Source organism: Aedes aegypti, chromosome 3, assembly GCF_002204515.2.
Source record: "Aedes aegypti strain LVP_AGWG chromosome 3, AaegL5.0 Primary Assembly, whole genome shotgun sequence".
Classification (NCBI taxonomy): Eukaryota; Metazoa; Arthropoda; class Insecta; order Diptera; family Culicidae; genus Aedes; species Aedes aegypti.
This window is the reverse complement of record NC_035109.1, coordinates 197,019,429-197,046,943: the sequence shown is the minus strand read 5'-3', so window position 1 is coordinate 197,046,943 and position 27,515 is coordinate 197,019,429. Positions and strand designations below refer to the sequence as shown.

The 27,515-nt window shown below is 36.3% G+C and overlaps 1 protein-coding gene across 1 annotated transcript in view; it reads right to left on the bottom strand.

Moving 5' to 3' along the window:
* The window catches only part of LOC5568992 (homeobox protein unc-4), a 129,040-nt gene that overhangs the window by 18,543 nt on the left and 82,982 nt on the right, over positions 1–27,515 (bottom strand). The window contains exon 2 of the mRNA XM_021851739.1: positions 13,632–13,810. Within this exon, the coding sequence (XP_021707431.1) occupies positions 13,632–13,810 (179 nt within the window). The remainder of the gene's footprint in view (positions 1–13,631; positions 13,811–27,515) is intronic.

The window sequence follows — 27,515 nt, the reverse complement described above, 5'->3', positions numbered from 1 at the left end:
TATGTAAACCTTATGAACCACCGAGAAAATAAGCGTAGAACGGCAGTATATGGCCTTTTGAATTTCGTGAAGTACACCTGCTATCGTCAAATATCCACAAGCTAATGATTTGTTGTTCTGGTTCTGTTGCTCGTTAACCCCGAACATATGGCCGTTGACAGTTGACAGCCATGACTTCATCACCGCATCATGGCCACCCATTTCTAAATGGTTTCAATTTTCATAACATGAACTCTTATAGAACTTTATCAAACTCTCTTTAAATTTTAAATTTTGTTAAGCACAACTGCTGTCTTCGAAGATCACCAGGCTAATGATTTGTCGTTTGGCTGTTGACCCTTCCACATCCGTGACGTTATCCACCTCTTTTCATTCTAATGTTACGTCCCCACTGGGACATAGTTTGCTTCTCAGCTTAGTGTTTTTATGAGCTTTTTTTAAATTTATTAACTGGGTGCTCACTTTGCAGATTGACCATTTTTACATGTGTATATCGTGTGGCAGGTACGACGATACTCTATGCTCAGGGAAGTCGCAAAAATTTCTTACGAAAAGATCCTCGACTGGTGGTATTTGAACCCACGACCCTCAGCTTGGTCTGAATAGCAACGTCATTTAACCCCATGTTCGCCCATTCATGTGTTTAAGCGCAGCCCTGGTGATGACTAACGGCAATATTAACCCCTCTACCGGCAATAAAAATTATACTACAATAAAAATATTCAAAGCTTGATAACTTTCTTGTTTCTCTATATTTTTGCACATTTTTTTCACAAGTTCTCAAAAAGAGATTATTTAGGAATCTATGCCGATATCTGTCGGAGGTGATTTGGTTTTGAATATATTCCGATGTTCCTTGGGGGTCCGACATTCTCCATATAAAATGTCTTTAGCGGCCATTTTGTTTTACGGTAATTTATCAAAACAAAATAAAATGTGGGCTACTCAAAGCTAGATGATAAGGACCATCTCTGAAAAAATCATACCAATCGGTTAAATATTCTAGGAGATTTCTGAAAATTCCGATATGATGTTTTTTGAAGTTTTTGAGATATTTATTTGTCCAGCGTGGTACCAAACACATGAATGCTCATTACTCAAAGACGGCTGCACCAAATTGCTTAATTTTTTCACAACATACTCTCATTAATGTATTGTTATGAAGAGTGAATATCCGCATACGATAAAAATGATTTAGCCTGAGATACTTTCTTAATTTTCGGTATAACTCAGGATCCAGTTGGCCAATGGACAATATTGCTAGAAGAGTTTTTTGAGAACTTGTGAAATAATGGTGCGAAAATATCGAGAAACAAAAAAGTTATCGAAAATATTATTATTGAATATTTTTATTGCGGTAAAATATGAAGCTGCCGTTAGAGGGATTAATATCTTTCCATAGGGTTGTGATCTGTTGGCTGCGTTCGTGGGGCCTTCTAGGACGTTTCACTCTAACCTATCTACTAACATTTTCAATTTGTTATACAAAACAATTTTATTCTAAGCACTGCTTAGAAAAATGTGCACTAATCAATAAAAATATCACTCCGTAGACGCGAAAAAACGCACTGGATTACTTTGGCTATTGAAAAACACTCTTTCTTATCAAAGCAGACCATGCACTAATTTTGAAGCATGGACCTATGCACGGGTTCACTAATTTGACGTTTGAGTGGAGCCAAATTCATTATTTTCTATGGTCACGTAAATAGAACGGCACCGCTCAAACGTCAAATAATGAACTCGTGCATCGGTCCATTGGAAAACACAGATAAGCTCGAGGGTTATTGATTTTTTTTTCAAATTTCAAAAATAAATATACATTTTGGAACCATTCATAAAAAATATATGTGTTCAATTTCTACACTTGCATTTAAAAAAATGCAAATTCATCTGAAAAACCATCTCTGCGCATGCGCAAATTATTGAATTTTTAATTTGAACTCTCGTTAATAAAGGTTAACTTTAAATCTTATTTTTTGCACATCAAATACAATTCCCACAAAGCTGTTGTAAGAAAAAAAATAATTACGCATGGCAATGGCAGAGTTGCTTTTTGATAATTCTTAAGTTTGGCACCCAAGTTTTCTAGCTTGTGAGAAATTGGCCTATTAGGGAACGGTCTCATACGCTGCATGAAATTCATTTCATTTATGTAGTTAATATCTAAACAGATAACACTGAATCAACAATTTCTCGCCACAATACTCGGTTCGTGGCCGCATCTCTCAACCCTCGATTCTACCCCACGCTTGCCAAATCTCTGCGCATTTGAGTCACCTGGGTCGCCCACATCGCTCGCAGCGATCCATGCCTTCTTGTGCCACCGGATCCAAGCATCCATCTTTGCATAGTTACTGTCCGGTATTCTTGCAACATGCCCTGCCCATTGTATCCTTCCATCTTTGGCCACATTCGAAGACTCCAAGTACTTGCAGGTTCTCTTCGCGAATCGTCCACGTTTTAGGGCTCTAGAGGACTACCGGTCTTATGAGCGTTTTGTACATGGTACATTTGGTGCGGGTGTAAATCTTGCGGAGTCCATAGTAGGCCCGATTACCACTGATGAAGCACCTCCCAACCGGCTAACTTTATTATCAGCCGTCAACAAGGATCAAAGGTAGACGAACTCGTCGACTATCTAGAACGTATCTATTGTAACATTGCTACCTAGGTGAGCCCTGTCGCGTTCGGCTCCACCTACTAGAATGTATTTTGACTTGGACGCATTCACTACCAGTCCAACTTTTGCTGCCTCGCGTTTCAGGCGTGTGTACAGGTCTGCCACCTTTTCAAATGTTTGGCCGAAAACATCCATATCATCCGCGAAGCAAACAAAATAACTGGATCTCTTAAAAATCGTACCCCAGCGTACCTAGCGCAATATTGAACAACAGGCACGAAGATCCATCACCTTGTCGTAGTCCCCGGTGGGATTCAAACGAGCTGTGTTGTTCGCCGAAAACCTTTACACAATTTTGCACACCCTCCATCATCGCTCTTGTCAGTCTCGTGAGCTTCCCGGGAAAACTATTATTTCCATAGCTCGCCGCGGTCGATCCTATAGTTGAAATCGATGAAAAGGTGATGCGTTGGGACCTGGTATTCACGACATTTTTGCAGGATTTGTCGTACAGTAAAGATCTGGTCCGATGTCGATCGACCGTCAACGAAGCCGGCATTAAATATTATTTGACGGTATAAGATAATTTTTGCTTCAATTGTTTTATGAAATTTGATTTTAAGTTGTTTCAGCTTCAAGTTGGTATAAAAGCAAGGTGGTGGAAGAATCAACTTTTGAGCAAATCTTATAAACAGGTGAAATCAACTCACCTGTAAAAAATCTGAACTGCTACGTCAAATGAAATGCTAAATTTAGTTATACCGAATTGGGATGATAGTGTTTTCTAATACAAAACACCTAGATATAATCAATGAATGTAATATTTGGAATGATACTAGGGAAAGTGTTCCAGTTATGGCCATAGTGGTTCCCTATTTGGCCATACGTGAAATTTTGATAACTTACACATTTTAAATCTTTTTGGATGTTTTAACATCAAGATATATCTTAAATCTTACTAACTACAACACACACAAATTTTCAAAATTAGAAGACATTAAAATAATCACTCATGGCGAAATAAGGAACCACTATATCCATAACTGGTACACCTATCTTAATAAAGAATTGAAAAAAAAAGTTTGAGCAAAATAACGAATCCTGATAAGTTTTTGCTTCTTAGTATAATATCGGGGGAGCCCTTTTACATATCAGATCGATTGACACACAATAATGTAATATTTGAAATCACAAAACTCAACGAAAGTGGTCATTTTGTCCCGATACCGTTGTTCCAGCCTTGTTTTCGATCCAACTTTCTACGCCGTTTTTTTCTAAAATTAGCCGGGCTCAACTAAAAAATATTGCCATTTTATGATCTTGAAATAAGAATTTGCTTAATGTGTCAATTATGCCCTTAATATCTCTAGAAAAACAAATCCATTGAAAGTTTTCTCTAAAATTTTGCTTCTATTACATTGGCCAACCCATTGGCAGATATTATCTTAGAGATAATGAAATGTAAGCAGCTTTGGATACTATACTTTCTAAATTGTTAACATATACCAAGTCTTAATCAACCGTATCTCTATTTGGCCATTATTCAGTATAGTATGAGCGGTAAATTGGAAAATATGGCTCAAGAAACCACATAAAGAATGCCTTCAATGAATAAAAATTACTCTATGCATGGTTTATCACCTCCAATAAATCACCATAAAGAAAATTTGTTTCACGTATTTAATTTAATTTGAACAGATTTTTGGCACATTATGTTGTGATTTTTGCCGCTCGCCTCTTTATCCAATTTGGCTTCGCCACTACACTGCTATCAAACGCCACAAAGCAGGTTGCTGGCCATTATTCCCTACGGTTTTAGCAAGATGATGGGTCGAGAACACCAAAAGGAAGGAGAAACTGCAACATACGTGAATGCTGTTTCTACCAACATAATCGACTCGCGAGTTATGAGGAATAAGTAAACTAAACGCAACAGAAGGAGCGTAATAATGATCTTTTCAGTCAAGATCATCATGTTTATACGCATGGGCCTCTTCGAAAAACCGAAAATGAAAATTACGAAGGGAAACTACGTCAATTGGGATTTAAGTAATAATAATATTGTTGTTATGCTGGATTATTACATTTTCTGGCGTAAGGATTTTGACTTTACCACCAACCCAGAAAACGACAGATTTTATTGTTGCTTTACATTGCGGAATGATAGGTGGTGCAGATGAAACCGCACCCCTCGTTCGAAAACATTTAGCTTGCTTGCTCCCCTTGATTTAGAAAAATCTTCACACCAAGCAGACAAAGGCAGTTTTGTACACCGCCGCTACCGATTGTGAACAAATAGCCTCTGAAGCATATCACGCCATGGCACCCTCTTTTGCACTGAACGTTGAATAATTTATTGTACATTTGAGGTTAGCTTAAGAAGAAACATAGAGTTTGATACCAGTATGATATTGCTTGCCAGGCGGGTGACAAAAATTTGCTTTGCATCTCGATGTTGAGGAAATAAATGGAAATTTAAATTAGGTTAGATAACATAATACATGAATATATACATATCAAATAATGTTTTGAGGATTCTAAAATTCAGCAATGCATATTTGGATAGTAAATATAAAAGTATCACTATTATTGGTAGTGATATGAAAATATAGATTATTTGTCTACTAATGTTTTATTGAAATAAAATAATCAATTCTAATTTCAAATCCGACGGTAGTTATAATTCATTATCATATAATCATTTCCTTTCCATTTATCGGCATGTATGAACTCAAGGCGACGCAAGGAACAATAGAACATATTTTTAAATCAATCAAAACATAATTTATGAGCAAAAAAACAAAACTTTTAAGCGTAAAAGTTGATCATGGCAGCATTTCAAAGATTGATTAAACTGATTTGCATTATAACCAGCATTGTTTTTTTTTTTCAGAATATGTGTTTTGGAAATTCTTATTGGAATTTTATAAAGTAAACATTCTTGTCACATACTTGATATCTTTCTTAAATAATAATACAAAACTGCAGTTGTTACTTTCTTTAAAAAAAAATACAAAAAACTTCACTGTAGAATATTCAATTTTCCGGCAAATGTTATTTTTTGTGCTATATCAAACCTAATTTTTTATATTAACCTAAGTTACCTTTTTAAACAGATTATTTCCTATATTAAACTAAACATAATTACGAAAATTCGCAAGAAAAAAATAATACAGAGGATAGGCAAAATGATTGAAATAGGCAAAATTTTTCCCAATTTCATCCTAACTTTATGAAAAATTGATGAAATTAGATGAATCGACGGCAAATTTAGTCTAGTTTCAGGAACTTGCTCGGCCATGCATATTTTTGTGTGGTGTAAAGTTGTATAGATGTTTACAATTTTCCAAGAAACTAGAACTAATAGGAAGTTAAATATGCCGGACGCATTAAGATTTGTTGAAAATCTTCAGAAATATGACCATTTCTATAAAACAGGTTCCGGAAAATATGGTCAGCCATGTTTGTTTTTCCAACCATGTAAATATTATCCGGAGCTATATCCAAATGAGCATCAAATTTCAAGATGATGCTTCTGGTAGCATATTCAGAACCATTAGACGTACTGACCACTCCATAGTAGGTTCCGAAGGGATGTGACCGTTACAAAATATGTCCGGATTTACATAAATATGAGCATGAAATAACAAAATTTAGATTTAGAAGCATCATCTTTAAAAGACAATTTACACCGTCTTCAGCCATAGGCTGCACAGACTGAACATAACTAACATTAGACAACGGACACACAGAACGACCAGTGAAGCATTTTTCGTTTTGACGAAAAGTTTTCTTCGACTGGGGCGGGAATCGAACCTACACTCCATAGCACAATACGCCTAAACGACTGACACCGCTAACCGCACGGCTACGAAGCCCACATTCTTCTAGATGCTTCCGAAAGAACTTCCAGAACCACCGGCTGCCATGACCACTATATAGCAGTAGCAAGTTCGAGATACCCTGATGGAAGTGGTCAATTTCATACATGTATGGAATCATATCAATATGGGTAACGAATTTGAATATTTTTAAAATTCATGCTTCCGGAAGCAGTTTTAGAATCAACGTCTACCATGCATACTGAACAGTACGTTCCATGTGCCCTATGGACACACACAAATACAAGCGGAAGAAAAAAATGAAATTTGGACATGACCTTGGAAAATCCGGAACATCTTTAGTGTCCGGTAGCCAATATGCATGGCCAAGCAAGTCCCTGAAACTAGACCAAATTTGCCGTTGACTGCTTTCGGGTACATCCAATATCATCATTTTTTTCAAAAATTTATAAGCATTTGAATTTAGGCAAAAATTTTGCCTATCCCCTGTATAACCTGTCTTTGCACAATCACGTCACAGAACATATTTTTATTAGATAACACAGAGTTGAATCGAAGTTTTGTTCTACTTTGAAAAACCTATAAGAACTACGAAAACCATAATAAATGCGAAAATGTTTTGAACGTGAATTTAGCATACACAATCGACATTTTCATTGTTTTTATGCGTGTATGTAATTTCTGATGACCGTAGTTTATACTTATATAACTTTGCTATTTCATTTATTTAGTTAACATCTAAACAGATAACACTGAATTAACAATTTCACGCCACAATACTCGGTTCGTGGCCGCATCTCTCCATCCTCGGTTCTGCCCCACGCTCGCCAAATCGATACGCACTTTATCCGCTCACCTAGCTCGCTGCGCTCCACGCCCTCTTGTACCAACCGGATCCGAAGCGAACACCATCTTTGTAGGATTGCTGTCCGGCATTCTTGCAACATGCCCTGCCCATCGTATCCTTCTAGCTTTGGCCACCTTCTGGATAGGCGGCATCCATTTATTACGTAACGCTAAAATTGATTTTTTTTCACCCCCTCCCCCCCTCCGTAACGCTTTCTGTACGAAAATTTCAAAATTTTTGTATGAGTCGTAACGCTTGAGCCTACCCCTCCCCCCTTCAAGCGTTACGTAATTTGTGGATGCCGCCATACTGGGTTCGCCGTAGAGTTGGGCGAGCTCGTGGTTCATCCTTCGCCGCCACATACCGTTTTCCTGCACGCCGCCAAAGATTGTCCTAAGCACCACGTTCTAAGACTTCAAGTGCTTACAAGTCCTTCTCGAGCGCGTCCAGGTTTCACTCCTGTAGAGGACTACCGGCGTTATGAGCGTTTTGTACATGGTACACGGTGTGTTTCGTAGAACAAGTTTATTATAAAAAAATAGGTAAGTCTGAAACTTCTCCACAATAAAGTCTAGGTTTCTCGCGTTCATTTCCTGATAAAACCAAAATAATCGGTCGGGGGGTCCAGAGTAATTTTTTGTTTGTTTGATTTCGAGAGACTTGCTCATATGTTTGAATTTGCCTATCTATGTGTTTATGTACATTAGGGCGGTTCAAAATTACAAAATGTTGAGAATTCAATCTCTAATATGTTCCTTACCATCCTCACTATAAAAATAGTGTTCTGTGAAATTTGCAGCTTTCTACGTGGTGATTTAAGGTGGCCCAAGGACAATGTAGGTTTATATGGAAATTACTATGAAGAAATTTTGAGGTATGTTCCAAACACGCTTTTTACTGTAATGTAAGTACAAACTTATTATCCCATTGTAAAAGCTCATTCTTCAAACCATAATAAAGAAATTTGCTGAAGAGAGAAATTCAATTCGACAGATAGCAGAAGAGATATTCATGAGTTTGTTTGCTATTATTTAGCTTAACCCCTCTACCGGCAGCTTCATTTTTTCAGCACAAAAATATATTTGAATCGCGATAACTTTTTTGTTTCTCTATATTTTTCCACCATTTTTTGCACAACTTCTCAAAAAAACTCTTCTACTTTTGGAATCTATGTCGGTATTGATCATTGGTCAACTGGTTTTAAAGATATTTCGGTGTTCATTGGGGGACCGACACTTCCCATATAAAATTTCAATATGATGTTTTAAAAAGTTTTCAAGATCTCGTTACGGCTAGAGTGGTACCAAAAACATAAAAGCTCATTGCTCAAAAACAGTCACACCGATTTGTTTAATTTCTTCACAATAGACTTTCATCAAAGTATAGTTTTGAAAAGCGAATAACCGAATATGAGAAAATATGAGAGATAATTACGAAAGTTATGGCTATGCGTCGGTCCCCCAAGGAATTTTGGAATATCTCCGAATATAGATGACCAATGCTCAAAACCTATACAGATTCTGAAAATAAGAGAGTTTTTTGAGAAGTTGTGATTTTTTTTTTCAAAAATATTGAGAAACAAAAAAGTTATCGCGATTTGAAAATTTTGAAAAAAATGAAGCTGCCGGTAGAGGGGTTAATATGGGGTTATAGCCCTGCAAACAAGTACAAAAATCCCAAACCCATTTTAGCCTCATGATGTTTGTTTCTGATCTTTTCATAAGCACTGTGCCATTAAGAAAATAACATAAAAAATATAAGATTTGAAACTTCTCAAATACCATCCAAATTAGCGTATTTTTCAGCACCATGGGGCAAATATATTACATGCCTTACAACAAGGTTTATCACATGCGAAGCCCTCTACTAGTTAATTCGAATAACTGAAATTGTGTTGTTTGAAAGGCGGATAAGTCACTTTTGTATCTACGAGTAAAAAGAGAAATCTCGCATAATGTATGATCTCGTCCTAAAAGCCATAGCTTGTTATTACTGAGCAAACGAATGGATTTACACTTTATTTCACAATGCTATGATGAAAAGAAGATCCTCCTCTGTCTCCCAGCGGTGACAGTTTTTATTTTGGTCCGTTTATCTGCTTAATAATAACGAGCTACACACTCGGTTATCAATGGTTTAAGGGTGCATATACATAGAAGCCAAACCTCGAATTTTCCAAAGCACAAGACTAGAGAAGCAGACAACCGGTAACTCACTGGTCACTCGCTGGTGGCGACTAATCAATGAAATGTTCAACGTAAAAGGTTGTCAGGTTCTCAAGATACAAATCTATAAACAAGCTCTTGAAAATTCGAGGTTTGATATCGATGCATCTTCACCTTAGGACGAGATCATAAGTTTTGCGAGAAATATTTCCTAATAACTTCTTACATCATTATGACCAAATTAAGTACGATTTTCAAGGTTTTCCGTGGACAATAACTAAAATGACGTTTGAGACAGTTTTGCAATTGTGCGTATACCATATGTCATTTATGCTTATTACAGCTCTTTTGAGCAAGAACAACTTTACCTTCCAAGCCAAGGTGTCCAAACGGTTTGATCTTGCAGTTTGTCCCGTATCTACGTTCAACGCAATGTGCGTCGGTACAAAAACACATATCCATGAATACTTCACACAAAATAAAAAAAAATGTTCTGGACCCCCCGACCGATTATTTTGATTTTGGTCGCAAATGAAAGAGCAAAGTCTAATTGTTTTTAGTTCGAAATTTCAGACTTACCTATTTTTTTGTAATAAAGTTACTCCACACAGACACCGTGGGTACATTTGGTGCGAGGACGAATCTTTCTTGACCGCAGCTTCTTGTGGAGGCTATAGTAGGCCCAACTTCCACTGATGAAGCGCCTCCGTTTTTTTACGGTAAACGTTATTGTCAGCCGTTACCAAGGATCCAAGGTAGACAAACTCGTCGACCACCTCGAACGTATTCTCGTCTATCGTAACACTGCTACCTAGGCGAGCCCTGTCACGCTCGGCCCCACCAGCTAGCATGTTCTTTGTCTTGGACGCATTAAACGTCAGTCCAACTTTCGCTGCCTCGCGTTTCAGGCGGGTGTACAGGTCTGCCACCTTTTCAAATGTTCGGCCGACAATGTCCACATCATCCGCGAAGTAAACAAATTTACTGGATCTCGTAAACATCATACCCCGGCTTTTGAGTCCGGCTCTCCGCATAGCACCTTCTAGCGCAATATTGAACAACAGGCACGAAAGTCCATCACCTTGTCGTAGTCCCCGGCGGGATCCACACGAGCTGAAGTGTTCGCCTGAAACCTTCACACAATGTTGCACACCCTCCATCGTCGCTCTTATCAGTCTCGTGAGCTTCCCGGGAAAGCTGTTCTCGTCCATGCTTTTCCATAGCTCTAGGCGATCGATACTATCGTATGCCACCTTGAAATCGATAAAGAAGGTGATGCGTTGGGACTTGGTATTCACGACATTTTTGGAGGATTTGCCGTACGGTAAAGATCTGGCCTGTTGTCGATCGGCCGTCAACGAAGCCGGCTTGATAACTTTCCACGAACTCGTTTTCTATAGGTGACAGACGACAGAAGATGATCTGGGATAATACTTTGTAGACTGCATTTACAATGGTGATCGCTCGAAAGTTCTTACAATCTAACTTGTCGCCTTTTCTGTAAATGGGGCATATTACCCCTTCGTTCCACTCCTCCGGTAGCTGTTCTGTTTCCCAAATTGTGCCTATCAGCCGGTGCAGACAAATGACCAGCCTCTCCGGGCCCATCTTTATGTGTTCAGCTCCGATACCATCCTTACCAGCAGCTTTATTGTTCTTGAGCTGGTGTATGGCATCCTTAACTTCCATCAAAGTGGGGGCTGGTTGGTTTCCATCCTCCACAGTACTGATGAAGGCATTTCCTCCGTTGTCCCGTCTTTCATTGCCTGTGCTTTCAGCGCCATTCAGGTGCTCGTCGAAGTGCTGCTTCCACCTTTCGATCACCTCACGCTCGTCCGTCAAAATGCTCCCATCCTTATCCCTGCATATTTCGGCTTGCGGCACGAAGCCGTTGCGGGATGCGTTGAGCTTCTGATAGAACTTACGTATTTCTTGAGACCGGCACAGCTGTTCCATCTCCTCGCACTCCGTCTCCTCCAGGCAGCGTTTTTTCTCCCGAAAGAGGCGGGTCTGCTGTTGCCCGTTCCGTCTATAACGCTCCACGTTCTGTCGAGTCCCTTGCTGCAGCATGACCACCCGCGCTGCATTCTTCAGAATCTGCCTACAGTCCTCGTCGAACCAATCGTTCCGTCGACTCCGTTCCACGTATCCGACGTTGCTCTCAGCTGCATTGTTGATGGCTGCCTTCACTGTTCTCCACCAGTCCTCAAGAGGGGCTTCATCCAGCTCACCCTCTTCCGGTAATGCAGCCTCGGGGTGCTGCGCGTATGCCGCTGCGACATCCGGTTACTTGTCTGTCGTATATTCTGGTGATAAACTCTCCACCTTCGAAAAGCACACTTAATTGTTGAAAATGTTAGTTTGTTAAGTATCAAAGGATGGAGGAGTTCTTATACCACGTGTTTTTTATGTTCACAATAAAATATTTTGCTAGGGTCATAGTTTCGGTAGCATTTGTGTCTTATGAGTTTAATGTGTCTTTATTTTTAGTTAAATTTTAATGGGCCATACTGTATAGCCGTTTATTGTATAAGACTATCAAAAACGTAGGAACTCCAAACAACGACATTGCGTATCAAGAGTAATCGTTATGAACAATGTAATGTCAAAAAAAAAGATAAAGCAGAAAAAGAAGACCACTCTTAGTTTTGTATAAGAGTTTTCGCAATTGTTAACTGAGACCTCTGTATGGCAAAAGAAGCCGGGTGAGGAAGGCCATTGTCACCCCTTGGACAACTGCAAAATAATTCAATCATTTGATTTGTAACGAAGTAAATTACCAAATTTTCTAAAATACAGTTGAAGCTCAACAGCCTTAAAGCAACAATAGCTCGCTATTGACAACCATCACGCAGTAGCAAGACAGTGTCCTCTCTTATTCTTGTTGCAACAATGTTATTCCGCAACATCGGTTTATCTCAACTTCAACAGAATACCGCTCAGATCTCTCATCGTATGCGAAGTTTTTTTTCTCCGTTTTGGTAAATATGTTGCTTATCTCGTGACAGATAGGCCTATTTCGGCACTAAACACTGAAGAAGTCTGTAAATCGTAGACGAAATAGGCGTATCTGTCACAGAATAAGCATCATATTTACCAAACCCGCAAAGTGCCGGGACGAACCTAAAATTTTCCAAATGCTCGTTCTCGGCAATACTCCAACCGATTTTCGAGATTTTTGACTTTTTGTAAAGGGGACTTTCAACGTTGGTGCCGCCCCGCCAAAACCCTCCCCGTTTTTTGGAGATGCAAATATGTCTGTATTTTTTCCCGTTTTTCACGCTGAGCTGACTAAATAGCTCTGGTTCTTAACCTTTCAGTCGTCGCGCGGTTTTCCACCGTCAGGACCACCACGCTGCTGTTGTGAACGAAAAGCGAGCTTTTTTCACTAGTGTTGTACAAAATACAACAGCGCGACAACTGAAGTGTTAAATGGATTCGTCGCCCAGTTACCACCTAAATCTTATCAGAGAGGTGCCGTTCAGTGAGAAGATGATTACACACATCTCGGGAATAACTTGGCTCCGATGGTAGGTAACCTAGTTCTCCGGAAAATCCGGAATATTCGTGAAAATGATCAATTCGTAAAAGTCGTCCTAGACAGCTGCGGTTTTTTGCCAATTCATCAGAATTAATTATAACTATTCCCTATAGTGACTTTCCTTATTACGACGATCCCTTTTCCTCATCTGTAAAGCCATTTAACCATTGCTTGCATTATTTAGAAATATTGTAGACGATCCTTAAGAAGTTCTCCATTGAATTCATTCAAAGATTTCAGGAATTACTTTGCGATGTTATGATTTGTTCAGAAGTATATTTTCAGGTTTGATAAACACCGCGGAACATATTTTTGTCTCGGGCGCCAAAAATACCGCTATTTACTTAACTAAGGGTTGCTGAATCCATTGCCGTTTTTCAAAATATCATAGCACGTCTAGTTTTTGAGATATTGGCTGTTGAAAACGAAACATTTGACTATTTCAGCCAACTCTCGTTTTTGAGATATTGGCTGTTGAAAACGAAAAATTTGACTATTTCAACCAACTTGCTCGCAAGTTTGCCATGTTATATGGCAATTTATTTGTTTAATTTGCCACATAAATCAAAACTTCATGTTTTGAAACAGTATAAACAATAAAACTATATCTTACCGCCACTCTGCTTTCCTTAAGGTCCAGTCGCATCGCTAAAGCTTCTCGCATAAACACGTCTGGGTAATGACTTGCGGCAAATGCTCGTTCTAATTCTTCTAGTTGCCATGAGTTGAAATTTGTTCTCGATCTCCTACGCTTTGAAGCACTGCTTTCATCGTCTCCGTCCGCGGCAGATCCTAAAATACGTGAGAGTATGTATATGTAATTATCATATGGAATTCCATACCATATTGTAGCAAAAAATCCTAAAAGGGTAAACAAAATATAGGGGAAAATTGTTTTATACATATTTTTGTCGATTACTTTGCCACTGGCACTGTTTTTGTTATTGCTTTGTTTGAAATAAAAGTTACAATACGCGATTTCCAAGTAGGGCTATTTCGGTAGTATCCATTTTGGACTGAACTGCTAAAACAGAGTACCGTAAAACGGGGTAACAATTTTTTGAAACAAAAATCTCATATTTGTGCAATGCTGTATTTGTAAAACAAGTACTGGGTCTTAGTTATCGATCGCAGTTGAAAAATTGGATTTGAATGCTTCTAGATCTTTTCATATAATCAAAAGTTGACATTCGCTTTTGGGTAACTTTAATAATGGGTATGTAAACATAAAATCTAAATCAAACTACTGCTACAACTCATTGCAGTTGGAACTGGATTGCGAGATGTTGATAGACGCGTAGATCAGTTGTGAATGCATCCAAGTACAGAATTTATTGAAAAAATCATCTACAGAGATGTTTTAAAGTTGAAACCAGCATGACAAACCAATATGATAGTCTATAAAGAATTTGTATAAAAACATTAATTTAAATCAATATCGATTGATTCTCATATTTGACTTTTAATTTAGACCAGGTCATTCGTTTTCTTTTAATACAAATTAGTAACTTTCGAAAAAAATAATCAAATGAACGAACGTTAAGCATATAGGCGTTCAATATTATATAAAGTCAAACTCTTAATACTCGATATTGAAGGAACCCATCGAGGAGGGAGGTATCGAGTTACAGAACACATAATCAGTGCAACTACGATCAAGGAACATCGAGGTAGCTATGAAAATTGGATTTCATTAGCCTTTCCTATGGTTCTCAAAGCGGCGTTTTCCGTGGTTCAAGGTGATTTTAATTTTAAAATAACTAAAAAAGTAGTGACTTGTAAGCTTTTGGCCTTCATATTCGGATTCAGGGTGCCATGATTTTAGTAAGTAACGTCATTTCATTATTACCGAACGTTATTATACATAGGTGATCAATGTTACCCCATATTCAGTAAAAAATAAAAAAATCGCCTAAAACATTTTTTTAACATGCCATAAATCTTTCAATTAGCAAAATACAGTATATAGTCTCGAGCTATGGGTGGGAGTACTTGTTCAAAAAATATAAAATTTGCGACATTTGCATTTTCAACCGAATATTAAACAAAACATTCAGAAAAATGATTCAATGTTACCCCGGATTACGGGTACTCAATTTATGAGTTTCAAATTATGGGAGCTAAAGAGTCAATGCCGGTTATGGTCATTTGCGTATTATGGAACCCTACAGTAAAACATGAAATTTACACTCAAAGCAAGCCTTACTCCTATAAAAATCCACCAGGGACCACTTTCGTTTGCATTGTTAGGTAGCAGTTTTAGGCAAAACATTTCACCCTGCGATGTATAAAATACAAAAATATAAATATATATAAATAAGTATATATATAAATTAAATGTATAAATATAATAAATATAAAATATTTGAAACCGTTTTGAAAAATGAAAACCTCACAAGAGGGTCCATAATTAACAAAAGGGGCCTAAAATGTTCAATAAAAACTTGTTCTTATTAAATAACACGACAGAGCGTATTCTTGCTACTTCGGCAAATTTTCCCGCTTAGATAACAGCATCACACTTTATTTAAAAAAATGGTCCATATTTGCGTTTGGTGCTAAAAATGAAACAGGGCTTTAGGAAACCTATTCCAGGTCGGTCCATAACTGACACGTCGACAGTGCGCTGGATAACATGTATAGCGAGGAGGAGGGTCCATAATAGGAAACGTTAAACTTTGTAAACATTTTTATTTTTGACACATGCGGGGGTCCATAAAAGGCATAGCTTTCAAAATGTTCCCTAGAAAAATTGAATAATTTTGTATGTTTTTAAAGCCGTACTAATAAGTAAAGACATAGAACTTTTTGTTGGGCTGTCCAAAACATATATCCGTCAGATGTATCATTGCGGAAACGCGTCAAGAATAAATTTTAGCTACTGAGGGATCTATTACTAGCAATGAAACCCTAGGTGTAAAATGCGCCGTCGGGAATAAAACGGGCCACTGCATTATCTTCAAGATACTAGGTATTTTTAGTCCAATTCGATCATTTCATACGATATCACTATAAATTTCAACACCACTCTCACATATAAACAATTCTCAATTTTCACATAAAAAACATATCAGAAAACGATTTTTGACAACCTTGGGAGAAAATGACGTTTGACAAAATGGATCACACCTAACGATTGTCACAAAACCCCTAACTCAAACGAGACAAGAATTCCATAGTATCTACCGCACACATTAGAATTTGAAAAATAGCTTGATTTTGCCATACAAAGTCCGTTTGGAAACTAAGTGGTCGCGTTATACCCCGCTGTTTCTAAAATCGTTGACTATGATATCATTTCTTTTCAGTTTGATTTCTTAGATATGATTGCCTCAAACCAATGAACTGTTTTAAGAATTTGCGACTACCCCCATAATCACAATTAGAATAAAGTTTTGCGAAAAAAATAACATAATTAAAATTGAGTTTTCCTTGAGAACGCACATTATCCCATCTTCCCCTACGCAGAATCAAAGATCGTTCCACATTGGTGTATGGACCAACGAGTTTACTATTTGACGTTTGAGCGGTGTCGTGTTATACACAGGTGGTTTACCTGGTTCATAGGCCTTTTCATGAGACGTTTCAAATCAGCTGATCTGAAAGCACTTTGACAGTTTCTTCTGTGAAAATGACAGCCCCGTGTATATCGGTCTTCCACCGATGTAAACAAATGCAAACACAGACCTGTCACATGAGAAGGCCTTTACACGAGTTCACTGAATTGACGTTTGAGCGGTTGCCATTTAGCTCTCGCCGAGTGGTGTCACGTGCGCAAATTTGCTGGTTGCCGTTCGATTTTGCTGGGAACAGCTGATCTTTGTTTATATTTTCCACCAGCACTCTTAAAGTAGTGTTGGTGGCATATAACGTGTATGTACACGAGCGCAGAAAACCCACTATAATAACTCGTTACCATGCCACATAAAATGACAGGGCACCGCTCAAACGTCAAATAGTGAACACTTGCATTGGTCGATTGACGTAGTTGCGTTAAAACCAATAAAAGTTTTAGGTTATTTAGTTTTACAATTTCGTTTCCCATCAAACAAGTTACAAAAAATGTTCTTTTTTTAATCTCGTTGTTTCTAGATATCATTTAGGCTTTAAAAACCATGCATATACAACAGTGGTTAGGCTAATAGTAATAAATATTTAAACCAAAAGCGGTTCACCGTATACTCAGCACATGCTTTTCCAGAGAAGCGTTTGTTCTATAATAAACTTAAATCTCGGTAGTGTCGGCTATGGGCTAAAGGCACGACTGCTCTTATGTTAACCATGATTGAATCAAACAACACAAAGTACTTATCCGTCTGTTATTTCCCGTTAATTTAAAATAACAATGTATGCTATGAAAGTTGTCATTAATTATCGAATTAGTCACGTTGATTGAGGTGAAACGATTCAATCAATTTCAGCATAGACCCATTGTTTCACCCCCAACCACGAGTCCAATTAAACTTTTTTCAATCTTCAGCGAAACAAATTAGCGTGTACATGCTGGCAGCTATCACTCTTTATCGAACCAGTGAAAAACGAACAAGATGCACAATCAAGATCAAGTTAGTCATCCATGCAAAGGAGAATTAAACCTGCAATACATGGGCCATATTTGGTTGAACGCTATTTTGACATAATTATTTTTAAAAAAGCACTCCAAACTCGTTCAGAACGATACACTCGATGAACGAGAACTGGATGAAATCAAGCTTGAAGCAAAATTCGTTAACAATGTGATACCATAATGGAACCAATTGTTGTTGATCGGCTGAAGCCGCGTAAACAAAAGCATGTAATCAATAATAATATTGTGAGATCTTATTAAACAATTTCGATACTCTCTTTAGGCTTATTTTCCTGCATCGTCAGTTTCATCAATTAAAAAGGCGCTACATCATTTAATTCATTAAACATACGAGATTTTCGCTTGAAAACCAATTGATAAAACCGACAGCTGCAGACAAAGTAACTTAAGTTCAAGAAAAAAATGTTCGTTTTTATATATTTTTCGGTTTTTTTCCCTTAATATGACTGTCGCATATTGGTCAAAACTAAAATTGCTGTTTACCAAGATACATTTTTCAATAAACATAAGGCGAGTGAATTTAAACACATTTATTTTTGAGCTTTTGCCAATTTTCTCGCATAATTGATACATCATCTGAATTTAGTGCGTAAGTGCCTCGTCGATTGCAAAAGCACACTGATTCACCTCATGGTCGAAGATGGAATGTTGTCGCTCGGTCCGTCGTTCCATCGCTTTCGAATCATACAGGTAGTAGTTTGCCGACATCCCTTACAAGCATGGCATCTTAAATGAAGTCATTATAAAAATTGATTTTAATTTGAGGTAGTTTATATTTACGAGCACTGTTTTTGTGGGTTTACCGTGGGTAACAATTTGCCTCGGTAATTGGATTCAAGTAAATTGATACCTCCGAATAATTTTCATCGATATGATGATATTTCATAGTAAAATAATTTTTAAACAAACGCTCACTATCCACTTAATCATGATTTTCCCATTGATTGAATAGTACCACATATGTTTGTAGTAAGTTACTATTCAGAGAACGTCCAAATCACGTCATGTAAAATTTGAATGTTTTCCAATCACACCGTTTAACAACGTAACCATCGTTCAAACAATTCTTCCAAAGAAATCGCCATGTGCTTTTAAGAGATTCTTGAGAGAACAGACAAGGGAATTTCTTCATAAATTACTTCCGTTCATTTTCAGTGCCTTCTCCTTTGCCAGTTTTCACTGTATCCTCCTTGGATTGCTACGGAAATTTTTTCCCGCGGATTGACAGTTATTATTCAGAGATTTTTCCTGAAATTTATTTAGGCTTCTGACTTTTACCAGAAAATTTATCGAATAATAAATTGCTTTAAAATCGCTTGAAAAATTCGTAAGAGAATAACTTTAGAAAATTTTTAAACATTTCTCCAGAAGAGTATGTATTATCACTCGGCGGCTGTGACCCAAAATCAGTAGGAACGGTACTTTCAACTCGCTATATCTTAGTGAGTTTTCATTCGATTCTATCTTTTTTCACGTATCAATTTTCTCAGGTATCAAGATTACTGCAAAATGTTGAGAACTCAAATTTGTACAGTATTATAATCTTGAGAACTGAAAAACCCGAGGCAAGTCTTAAAAAAATGCTGTTTTTTGATAATAACTTTATTTTTATAGCGATGATCTACACATATTTTTTGCTTAAAATGAGCACAATTTTATAAGACATTAGAATGTGAAAACTTTTTGGTAAGTTATCTTGAAAAGAACCACTTGAATTTACGTATAATACAGATAAAATAGACATTCTGGTTTGTAACTCTCGCGATGACCAATATATATTATCACTTTCAAATGTACATATGTATTTAGTGAACAACTTTGTTGAACAATGCTGTAAATTTAACATTCAAAATTTTCCCTTTAAAACGTATAATACCGAAAAAATACTTAATTTGTTTGTAACTTGAAATTTCTTACGCTGACCAATACATATTGTCACTTTCAAATGTACATATGTATTTAGTGAACAACTTTCGAGAACAATGCTAAAAGTTTAGGTTTCAAGAAACTAAACAAATTTCACTAAAATACGTATAATACAGAAAAATACTTATTTTATTTGTAATTTCAAATTTCTCGCGCTGATCAATACTTATTATCATTTTCAATTGTACATATATATTTAGTGAACAACTTTACACAACAATATTGTATGTCTAACTTTCATGAAACTACAAAATTTTCACTAAAATACGTATAATACAGAAAAAATACTAATATTGTTTGTAACTTGAAATTTCTCGCGCTGACCAATACATATTATCACCTTCAAATGTACATATCTATTTAGTGAACATCTTTACAGAACAATGTTGTAAGTTTAACTTTTAAGGAAATACAAAATTTTCACTAAAATACGAATAATACAGAAAAGATACTAATATTGTTTGTGATTTGAAGTTTCTCGCGCTGACCAATACATATTATCACTTTCAAATGTTCATATGCATTTAGTAAACAACTTTCGAGAACAATGTTGTAAGTTTAACTTTCAAGAAACTACAAAATTTTCACTAAAATAGGTATGATACTGAAAAATACTAATATTGTTTGTAACTTGAAATTTCTCGCGATGACCAATACATATTATCACTTTCAAATGTTTATATGTATTTATTGAGCAAGTTTAAAAAGTTCTTAAAAAGTTCGTATCATCATTTATTGATGAAATATTTCCAAAGCATGAATTGCGCTTCTCCTTCTTATATTCAAAAGTTAGTTAAAAATTAAGATGTTTTCGAAAATTGCATTTACTTCATGCGTAACTTTACCCACTTTTTAAAACAACGATTTCAATGGTTCAATGGTCATATTCGGCTTCAGGGGCCATGATTTAAGTAAGTAACGACATTTTCAATATTACCGAACGTTGTTTACATGGGTGATCAATGTTACCCCATATCAGCTAAATCGAAAAATCACTTAAAACATTTATTCAAACATACTTAAATATTTTGAAAACAAAAATACAGTACATAGACACGAGCGGTGTGTACCAGTACTTGTTTAAAAATGCAAAACTTGAGAGGATTTTCAAATGAAAAATTTAAGAACTATCTCAAAAACTGATCAATATTACCCCGGATTATGGTAACTTGAAATTTCTCGCGATGACCAATACATATTATCACTTTCAAATGTACATATGTATTTAGTGAACAACTATACAGAACAATGTTGTAGGTTTAACTTTCAAGAAACTACAAAATTTTCACTAAAATACGTATAATACAGAAAAAATACTTGTTTTGTTTGTAACTTGAAATTTCTCGAGATGACCAATATATATTATCACTTTCAAATGTTCATATCTATTTAGTGGACATCTTTACAGATCAATGTTGTAAGTTTAACTTTCAAGGAACTACTAAATTTTCACTAAAATAGGTATAATGCAGAAAAAATACTAATATTGTTTGTAACTTGAAATCTCTCGCGATGACCAATACATATTATCACTTTCAAATATACACATGTATTTAGTGAACAACTTTCCACAACAATATTGTAAGTTTAAGAATCAAGAAACTACAAAATTTTCCCAAAAAAAAAGTATAATACAGAAAAAATACTTATTTTGTTTGTAACTTGAAATTTCTCGCGATAATCAATACATATTATCACTTTCAAATGTACATATGCATTAAACTGATTACCGCCGTGCGGGGTGACATTGGTCCAAGGGGGTGACTTTGACCGCCCTTTTCGATGCATCTCTTGGCTAGCATGGGAGGCAAAAAACTAATCCATGATCATCCAGTGGCTATTTATAACGTATTCTTGAAGCTTGCCACATTATTTTTATTATTCTGGTTTTAGTTTGCTGTAAAAATCTTGGCCCAAAGTCACCCTTCTGGACCAATGTCACCCCGCACGACGGTACTGGGATAATATATGATAACAATTTCATCAGACATGTTGCCTTGTATTCATTCAATTCAGGTTGTCAATAATGTAATATCTTTGTTTCTACTGACTGTTTTATCGCTAGCAGAAAAGTGGTAATTTCAAGCTGCATACAGGTAGAGGCGAATCACAAAATAATGATAAAATAAGAAGAAATTTACTATTATATACTATCATGGTATCGATTTTGTTATTTATGCAAACTTTACCTATATCATGCTAAATTTAGATACACAAATCAAAAAACTAAATTTATTTTGATCTACTCGTGAATAGCTTATTTATTTATCATGTTGTTATCAATATCTATATAATAACATATTTTGATAACTTATTTTAACTCTTATTTAAAACAAACAAATAAAAAATATTGACATTGAAACATAATATTTTAAAGGTAATTTTTGTTATTCATTTGCAATTCTCCTCTACCCGGGTAATATCCATGTAAATATGCTTCTTTATTCACGGAGTACACAACGTTTGATGTCACTGAACCAGAAACTCCATATTTCACAGCATCATTGATTTGAATTCGGTAGGTAATCAGCCCTTTGATGACGTTTCCGATTTGGTTAACTCCATGCGTTGGATGTCTGCGGAAATGATCCCAACGGAATCATATTTTTTTCCGTTTACGAGGGGATGCTTGCAGCTATTGAGGGTTAAAGCGATTCTCAAAAACCAACCAGCGAACGATTCCTAATCCTCTCGACCTTAACACTATTATAAGTTTACCGTGCAATCATAATGTGATAAGCTTACAGGGAAACCCAATATCCCACAAGCTGCCGACTGTTTATATTACGATTGTGGGAGTGAGGTAGATTTTATTGCAAATAAATAAGCTATACTTTCAAAGAGATAAAAAGTGAGTCAAATTGATATAAATATTTGCATTAAGAAGTGGAAAATTAAGTACATGCCGCGTGTCATAAATAGTTTTACCGAACAGCACAGCAGTCACGTGACCGACGTGATGCAGAGTGCTCATTCCTGGTTTTGTTTGCTCACTTTGTAACACTATCGACGGCTGTGCGACAGCGTGTCGAATTAATCCCAGAGCAGAGTTGTGTTGTCGTGCGGAATATGTTTCCTATCATCGAATCTATTTGTAGGCCGCTTCTTAGAGGGATAAATTAGCTGATTTAGTGTATTTTTTATAGCCGATAATATGTTGAGATAAGTAAAATTCGATAGATGATTTAATTTGGTAGTCCGTCGTATTAAGCCGTAGATAACGGCATCAGGCATGGTAGATTAGTGGTTCAGTAAGTTCCCGTGGAAGGCACTTTTTAAATTTGACAGGGTAAATGCAACGAAATGTATCGTTTTATTCGTTGATTTATTAGTTGGAGGACCAATAGGTGGGCAATTTTCATGTCAAAAACCATCCCATCAAAATAAATTACCTTTGGGTTTCCTTGTCAATTTTCGTCGCCTTTGTGATACACATTCACAAGAAAGCGGATTACATTGAGAGCTTAGCAAGAGTGGGTAGAGGGTAACACAAAGGAAACTTTGGTTTCAAGGTGTATCTTTACTCACTTACAAGCTAGTAGTTTACACATTCTCAGCGGCAATAACTTGGTAATGTCTTTATATTCATTCGCAACCGCAGCTATATAATTATCGATCAGCGCCAGCCTTTTGAACATCTTGTTTCCGAAGCCAGTTTTTTTTCTCTTCTCCTCTGTTCTGCTCGTATTTTCTACCTGCTTTTGCTATGGCGGACCCGCTGATGGCAGTTTTTGCTAGTGTGTATGATTAAATTATGACGCTGCACAGGTGATTTAATTATTTTGAATCGAAAGCGATAAATTTTCAATGAATCAAATTATGGGTCCTGGGCTGACGTTAACTATTTTAGTTGGTTAAGTTTAACGGTATTCGATAAGTTTTATGTGTATTCCGGAGAATCTTATACAATTCTTGAAGATCGTAATCATTCGCGTTAAGGTGCTCTCAGTAGTGATTGAATGTGGATATTAAAATATCTTATAGCGGGCAGGCATGGTGTAGACATACCTCTCCGATTGTATGACATTTTCCAGAAAACCGTTTGCCAGAATCAATTACCAGAAGATTTTTGCCAGAAAACCATTCCAGCAGAATGTACCATTCCCCAGAATGGACCATTTGCCAGAAACCATTCCCCAGAATCATTTTTTTGTAATAAAGTTCAGCTTTGATATGGAATCTATTGATCGAAAAATTTATGGAAAAACTTAAGGTGAAGATGAATCGAAGCCAAACCTCAAATTTCAAGAGCACAAATCTGGAGAACTGACCACCAGTTTGAGCTGAAAACTTAATCGATTGGTCACCAACCAGCATGTGACCAATCGATTAAGTTATCAGCCCTAAAATTGATGTTTGTTTCTCCAGATTTGTGCTCTTGAAAATTTGAAGTTGGCTTCGATTAATCTTCACCTTAAGGCTACCGAAGTATTTAAAATTATTATTTGAGTATTTTGATTATACTTATATTGGGGTGCAGAGATACTTGGGCACTTCCCATGATTCACTTTGGTTAGAAGAGTGTTTCTCGGTCGAATTATGTAAAATTTGCGATACGAAGCACTTGGATGCGACGCATATTGTGTCCAATATGAGCCCAGTAGCTTTAAAAAACACAACTGAGTGAATCAAAAGTACCGAGAATAGGAACCAACTTCTTATTTGTACATATAGCACGAAACAGTGTATAACCAACTATCAGATAATTTTTATTCAGAATAGTGGATTACTAATACTGCATAGCTACTGCGAAAACTGAACTGGAGTTTAGCATCCCTTCTGCAGCAACATATCATTCGCGTCGTGAATGTGGCGCCAAAATCATATTTCAATCTTGTAATATAAAAACAAGTATAAAACAACGTGATTCGTCGAACTATGTATTTAATCCATTTTTTTTTTAAAATCTTTCGCATACAATTTTATTGAAATTTTCACAATGTGAAAGATATATGGGGGAACTGTCACCAGATTTACATTTTTTGCTGCACCTGAGAAAAAAGAGCTAAAATGTTAGGCAAAAATACTTTTGACTGGCAGAGTGTATCTGTGTGAAATATCGCAAAACAAATAAAGGAACCACCTTTCATTGAAATAAGGGAAAATTATGTTTGAAATATCATCAGTTTGAAATATCATCAGTTTTGGCGCCAATGATTATCAGTATTACTCAAATAAAGAAGGCAAAATTCAGCTAAACGTCCTTTCGATCATATATCTGAATGAATTATTTAAAAAAACGTTAAACTTTTGTATCTTGAAAATAATTTTAAAAACCACTAAACATACAGTTATAAGATAGTTTTATATCATTTGCGACAGGGCTGCCCCAAAAATTCTCCAATTTTCAGTATTTGCCCTGATTGTAAGTTTCATCTATCTAATAACCGGATATATTCAGAAATCCTTTGGAGGCCTGCTGCGTGGGCATGATCCATGATGCCACGTGGGCATTTTTTCTTATATTCAGTCAATTGCTGTAAGAAACAAATGGGTAATGGAGGTTTTTGTTTTTGAATCACTCGCCTTGATGATTACAAATTATATGTATGTCAAGGTTAAAATTCAAATATGGCTTCTATATTTGGAGACAGGCATTGGACTATCAATTTTACGATTTTTGCATTTTTTTATTTCGTTTCAATCCACATTGCAGGAATTTTTATTCCACCTGTGTTTTATTTAATATTTTCAATCACTGTATTTATTTAAAACTGAGATGACAGAATATTGTTTGAATATAGTTTTCAACAAATTTTCAGTACAAAGTAAGAAGAACAGCCATGACATAAAGAAGGGTGAATCTCCTATGAAGCATATAAGTTTCTTGGGTAAATTAGTTCTAAAGAACAGCTTAATACTCAAAGAAGGGAAAATTTTCAATTGAAAATAGAATTGTCTCTAATGGGTGTTACAGAATGGTCTGAAAGATGATCATCACAGCATTGAAAAAATAGTAATTTTTCGGAAATTATGAAAAGCTCGAAGCCTATGATATTTACTATAATTTGTTAAACATTTTTATCATATTAAAAGATGGATATCTTACGAAAGCAATTATTTTTCGTTTTAAATTAACACTGTATGCAGAAAATCATAATAATTTGTAGGACTTTACACGCCTAACCATTGCTATGTGAAGCTTAGTAATGAAGTAATATTATTTTTCTGGGGAATGGTCTTTCTGGGGAATGGCTTTCTGGGGAATGGTCCATTCTGGCAAATGATTTTCTGGCAAATGCGTCCATTCTGGCAAATTGATTCTGGCAAACGGCTTTCTGGCAAATGTCATACAACCACCTCTCCACCCAAGAACGAAATCCCATCCCCACTTATAAGTTATAGTGACAACTTCATTCGGCAGGTAGGTAAATCGTTGGTCCCGAAATGATCTAGGCCTAGGTTAAAAACCTCGTTTATAAAGATAACAATATCTTATTACATTTGCCCATATAAGTGGGTTTTATCATAATGTGTTGAACAACTATTTTCTGAAAATAAATGGTAATGACCAAGTTGAGCATGAGGATGAGCATAGATGACCGTACAATTCGTAGTTGCTACTTGCCCGTGATTGACCAGAACAATCGAGGTTGCACAGAGATCTAATGAATGGGGCTTGGGATTAGCTTAGCATTATCAATGTGCACAAATCGAGAGCTCAAATTATAAAGTCAATAACGGCGGCCGGGCACGTCCTTACGGCCATCGGTGAAGGGAAGGAATGTTAGTTAGGTCAACCGTTGTTACAAGAGAACGAGTATACCTCTGCATCTCCATAGTTGTCATGGAAAGGAAATTCGGGTATGGGATAAGGTAGAGATTTTGGAGTCACCAATGTTTGGTTGATGCGATCCATGATTTTAATCACGCCTAACCGGATTCACGATATAATTCGATAATTTCATTGTTACGCCGAACAAGACTTGTTCGTCACTCGCACCCGCAGGAGCAAGCGAGGCGATCAATAGATCAAACACTACTCACGATCCGCGGCGCTTTTTCATTTCATTTACGCGAACGACGCGCGACTTATTTTACCCTGCCCTCATCGCCCGCCCCCGCAGGCGCAAGCAACGAGGTTCTAAGGATCAAGCACTTCTCTTAAATATACACGGCTAAAAATATTTTGTAAATTTCAGTTATTTTCATGCACATATTTGGAGCAATAAAATGAATGTCAACGACAAATCGCGTATTTTTCAATCAAATGCACTTAAAATTTACACGATCATGTAAACCATTTTAGACCTTTAGCTGAAAATTATACGTGATGCTGTAACAATATATGAGTTAATTTACTTTTACTGTACTCTTCTGTTACGCTACATTGAAATTTCAATATTTTATCTGTGTATGGTGATGATCAATTCTAATAATACTCAATAACTTTAAACTATCCTACTGTTCATCATTTCATACCATTTATGGTGCACCTCAATGAAATTTTTAAATTTTGAGGAATTCTTTTTTATCAATGAAATGAATTTGACAACTGGGACAAATTTATCCACTTTCACGCAAAATTTCAGTCTTTTATTTTCAACGGTGGTAGGTCATTTGGCATAAAGTCGTTTGGCATAAAGCGTTTGGCATAAAGTCGTTTGGGCTAATGGTCATTTGGCATAATGAGTCTGAAACCAAGGATGCTCTTAAGATGAAATTCGTTTTTACGTTTCTATTGATTCCTCTGAGGACATCAGGCTTATTTTGTAGGCAATTAATACACAATGATACTTTATTCAACAATCATATGCTCTTGGAATAAACTTAAGCATATTAGCAAAGTTGTTGCCAATAGTTGTTTATTATTTAACTAGAAATAACCCTTCTTTCAAATTTTAATTCTTATTTTTGAGTTTCGCTATTGGAATAAATTTTTGCACTGAAGATTTTGATATATTTTAGCTCATATTAACCCTTCTTTCAATTTTTCAATTTTTTTAGATATTTTTTGTTTTCCTACAGACAAAAGGGTGGCAA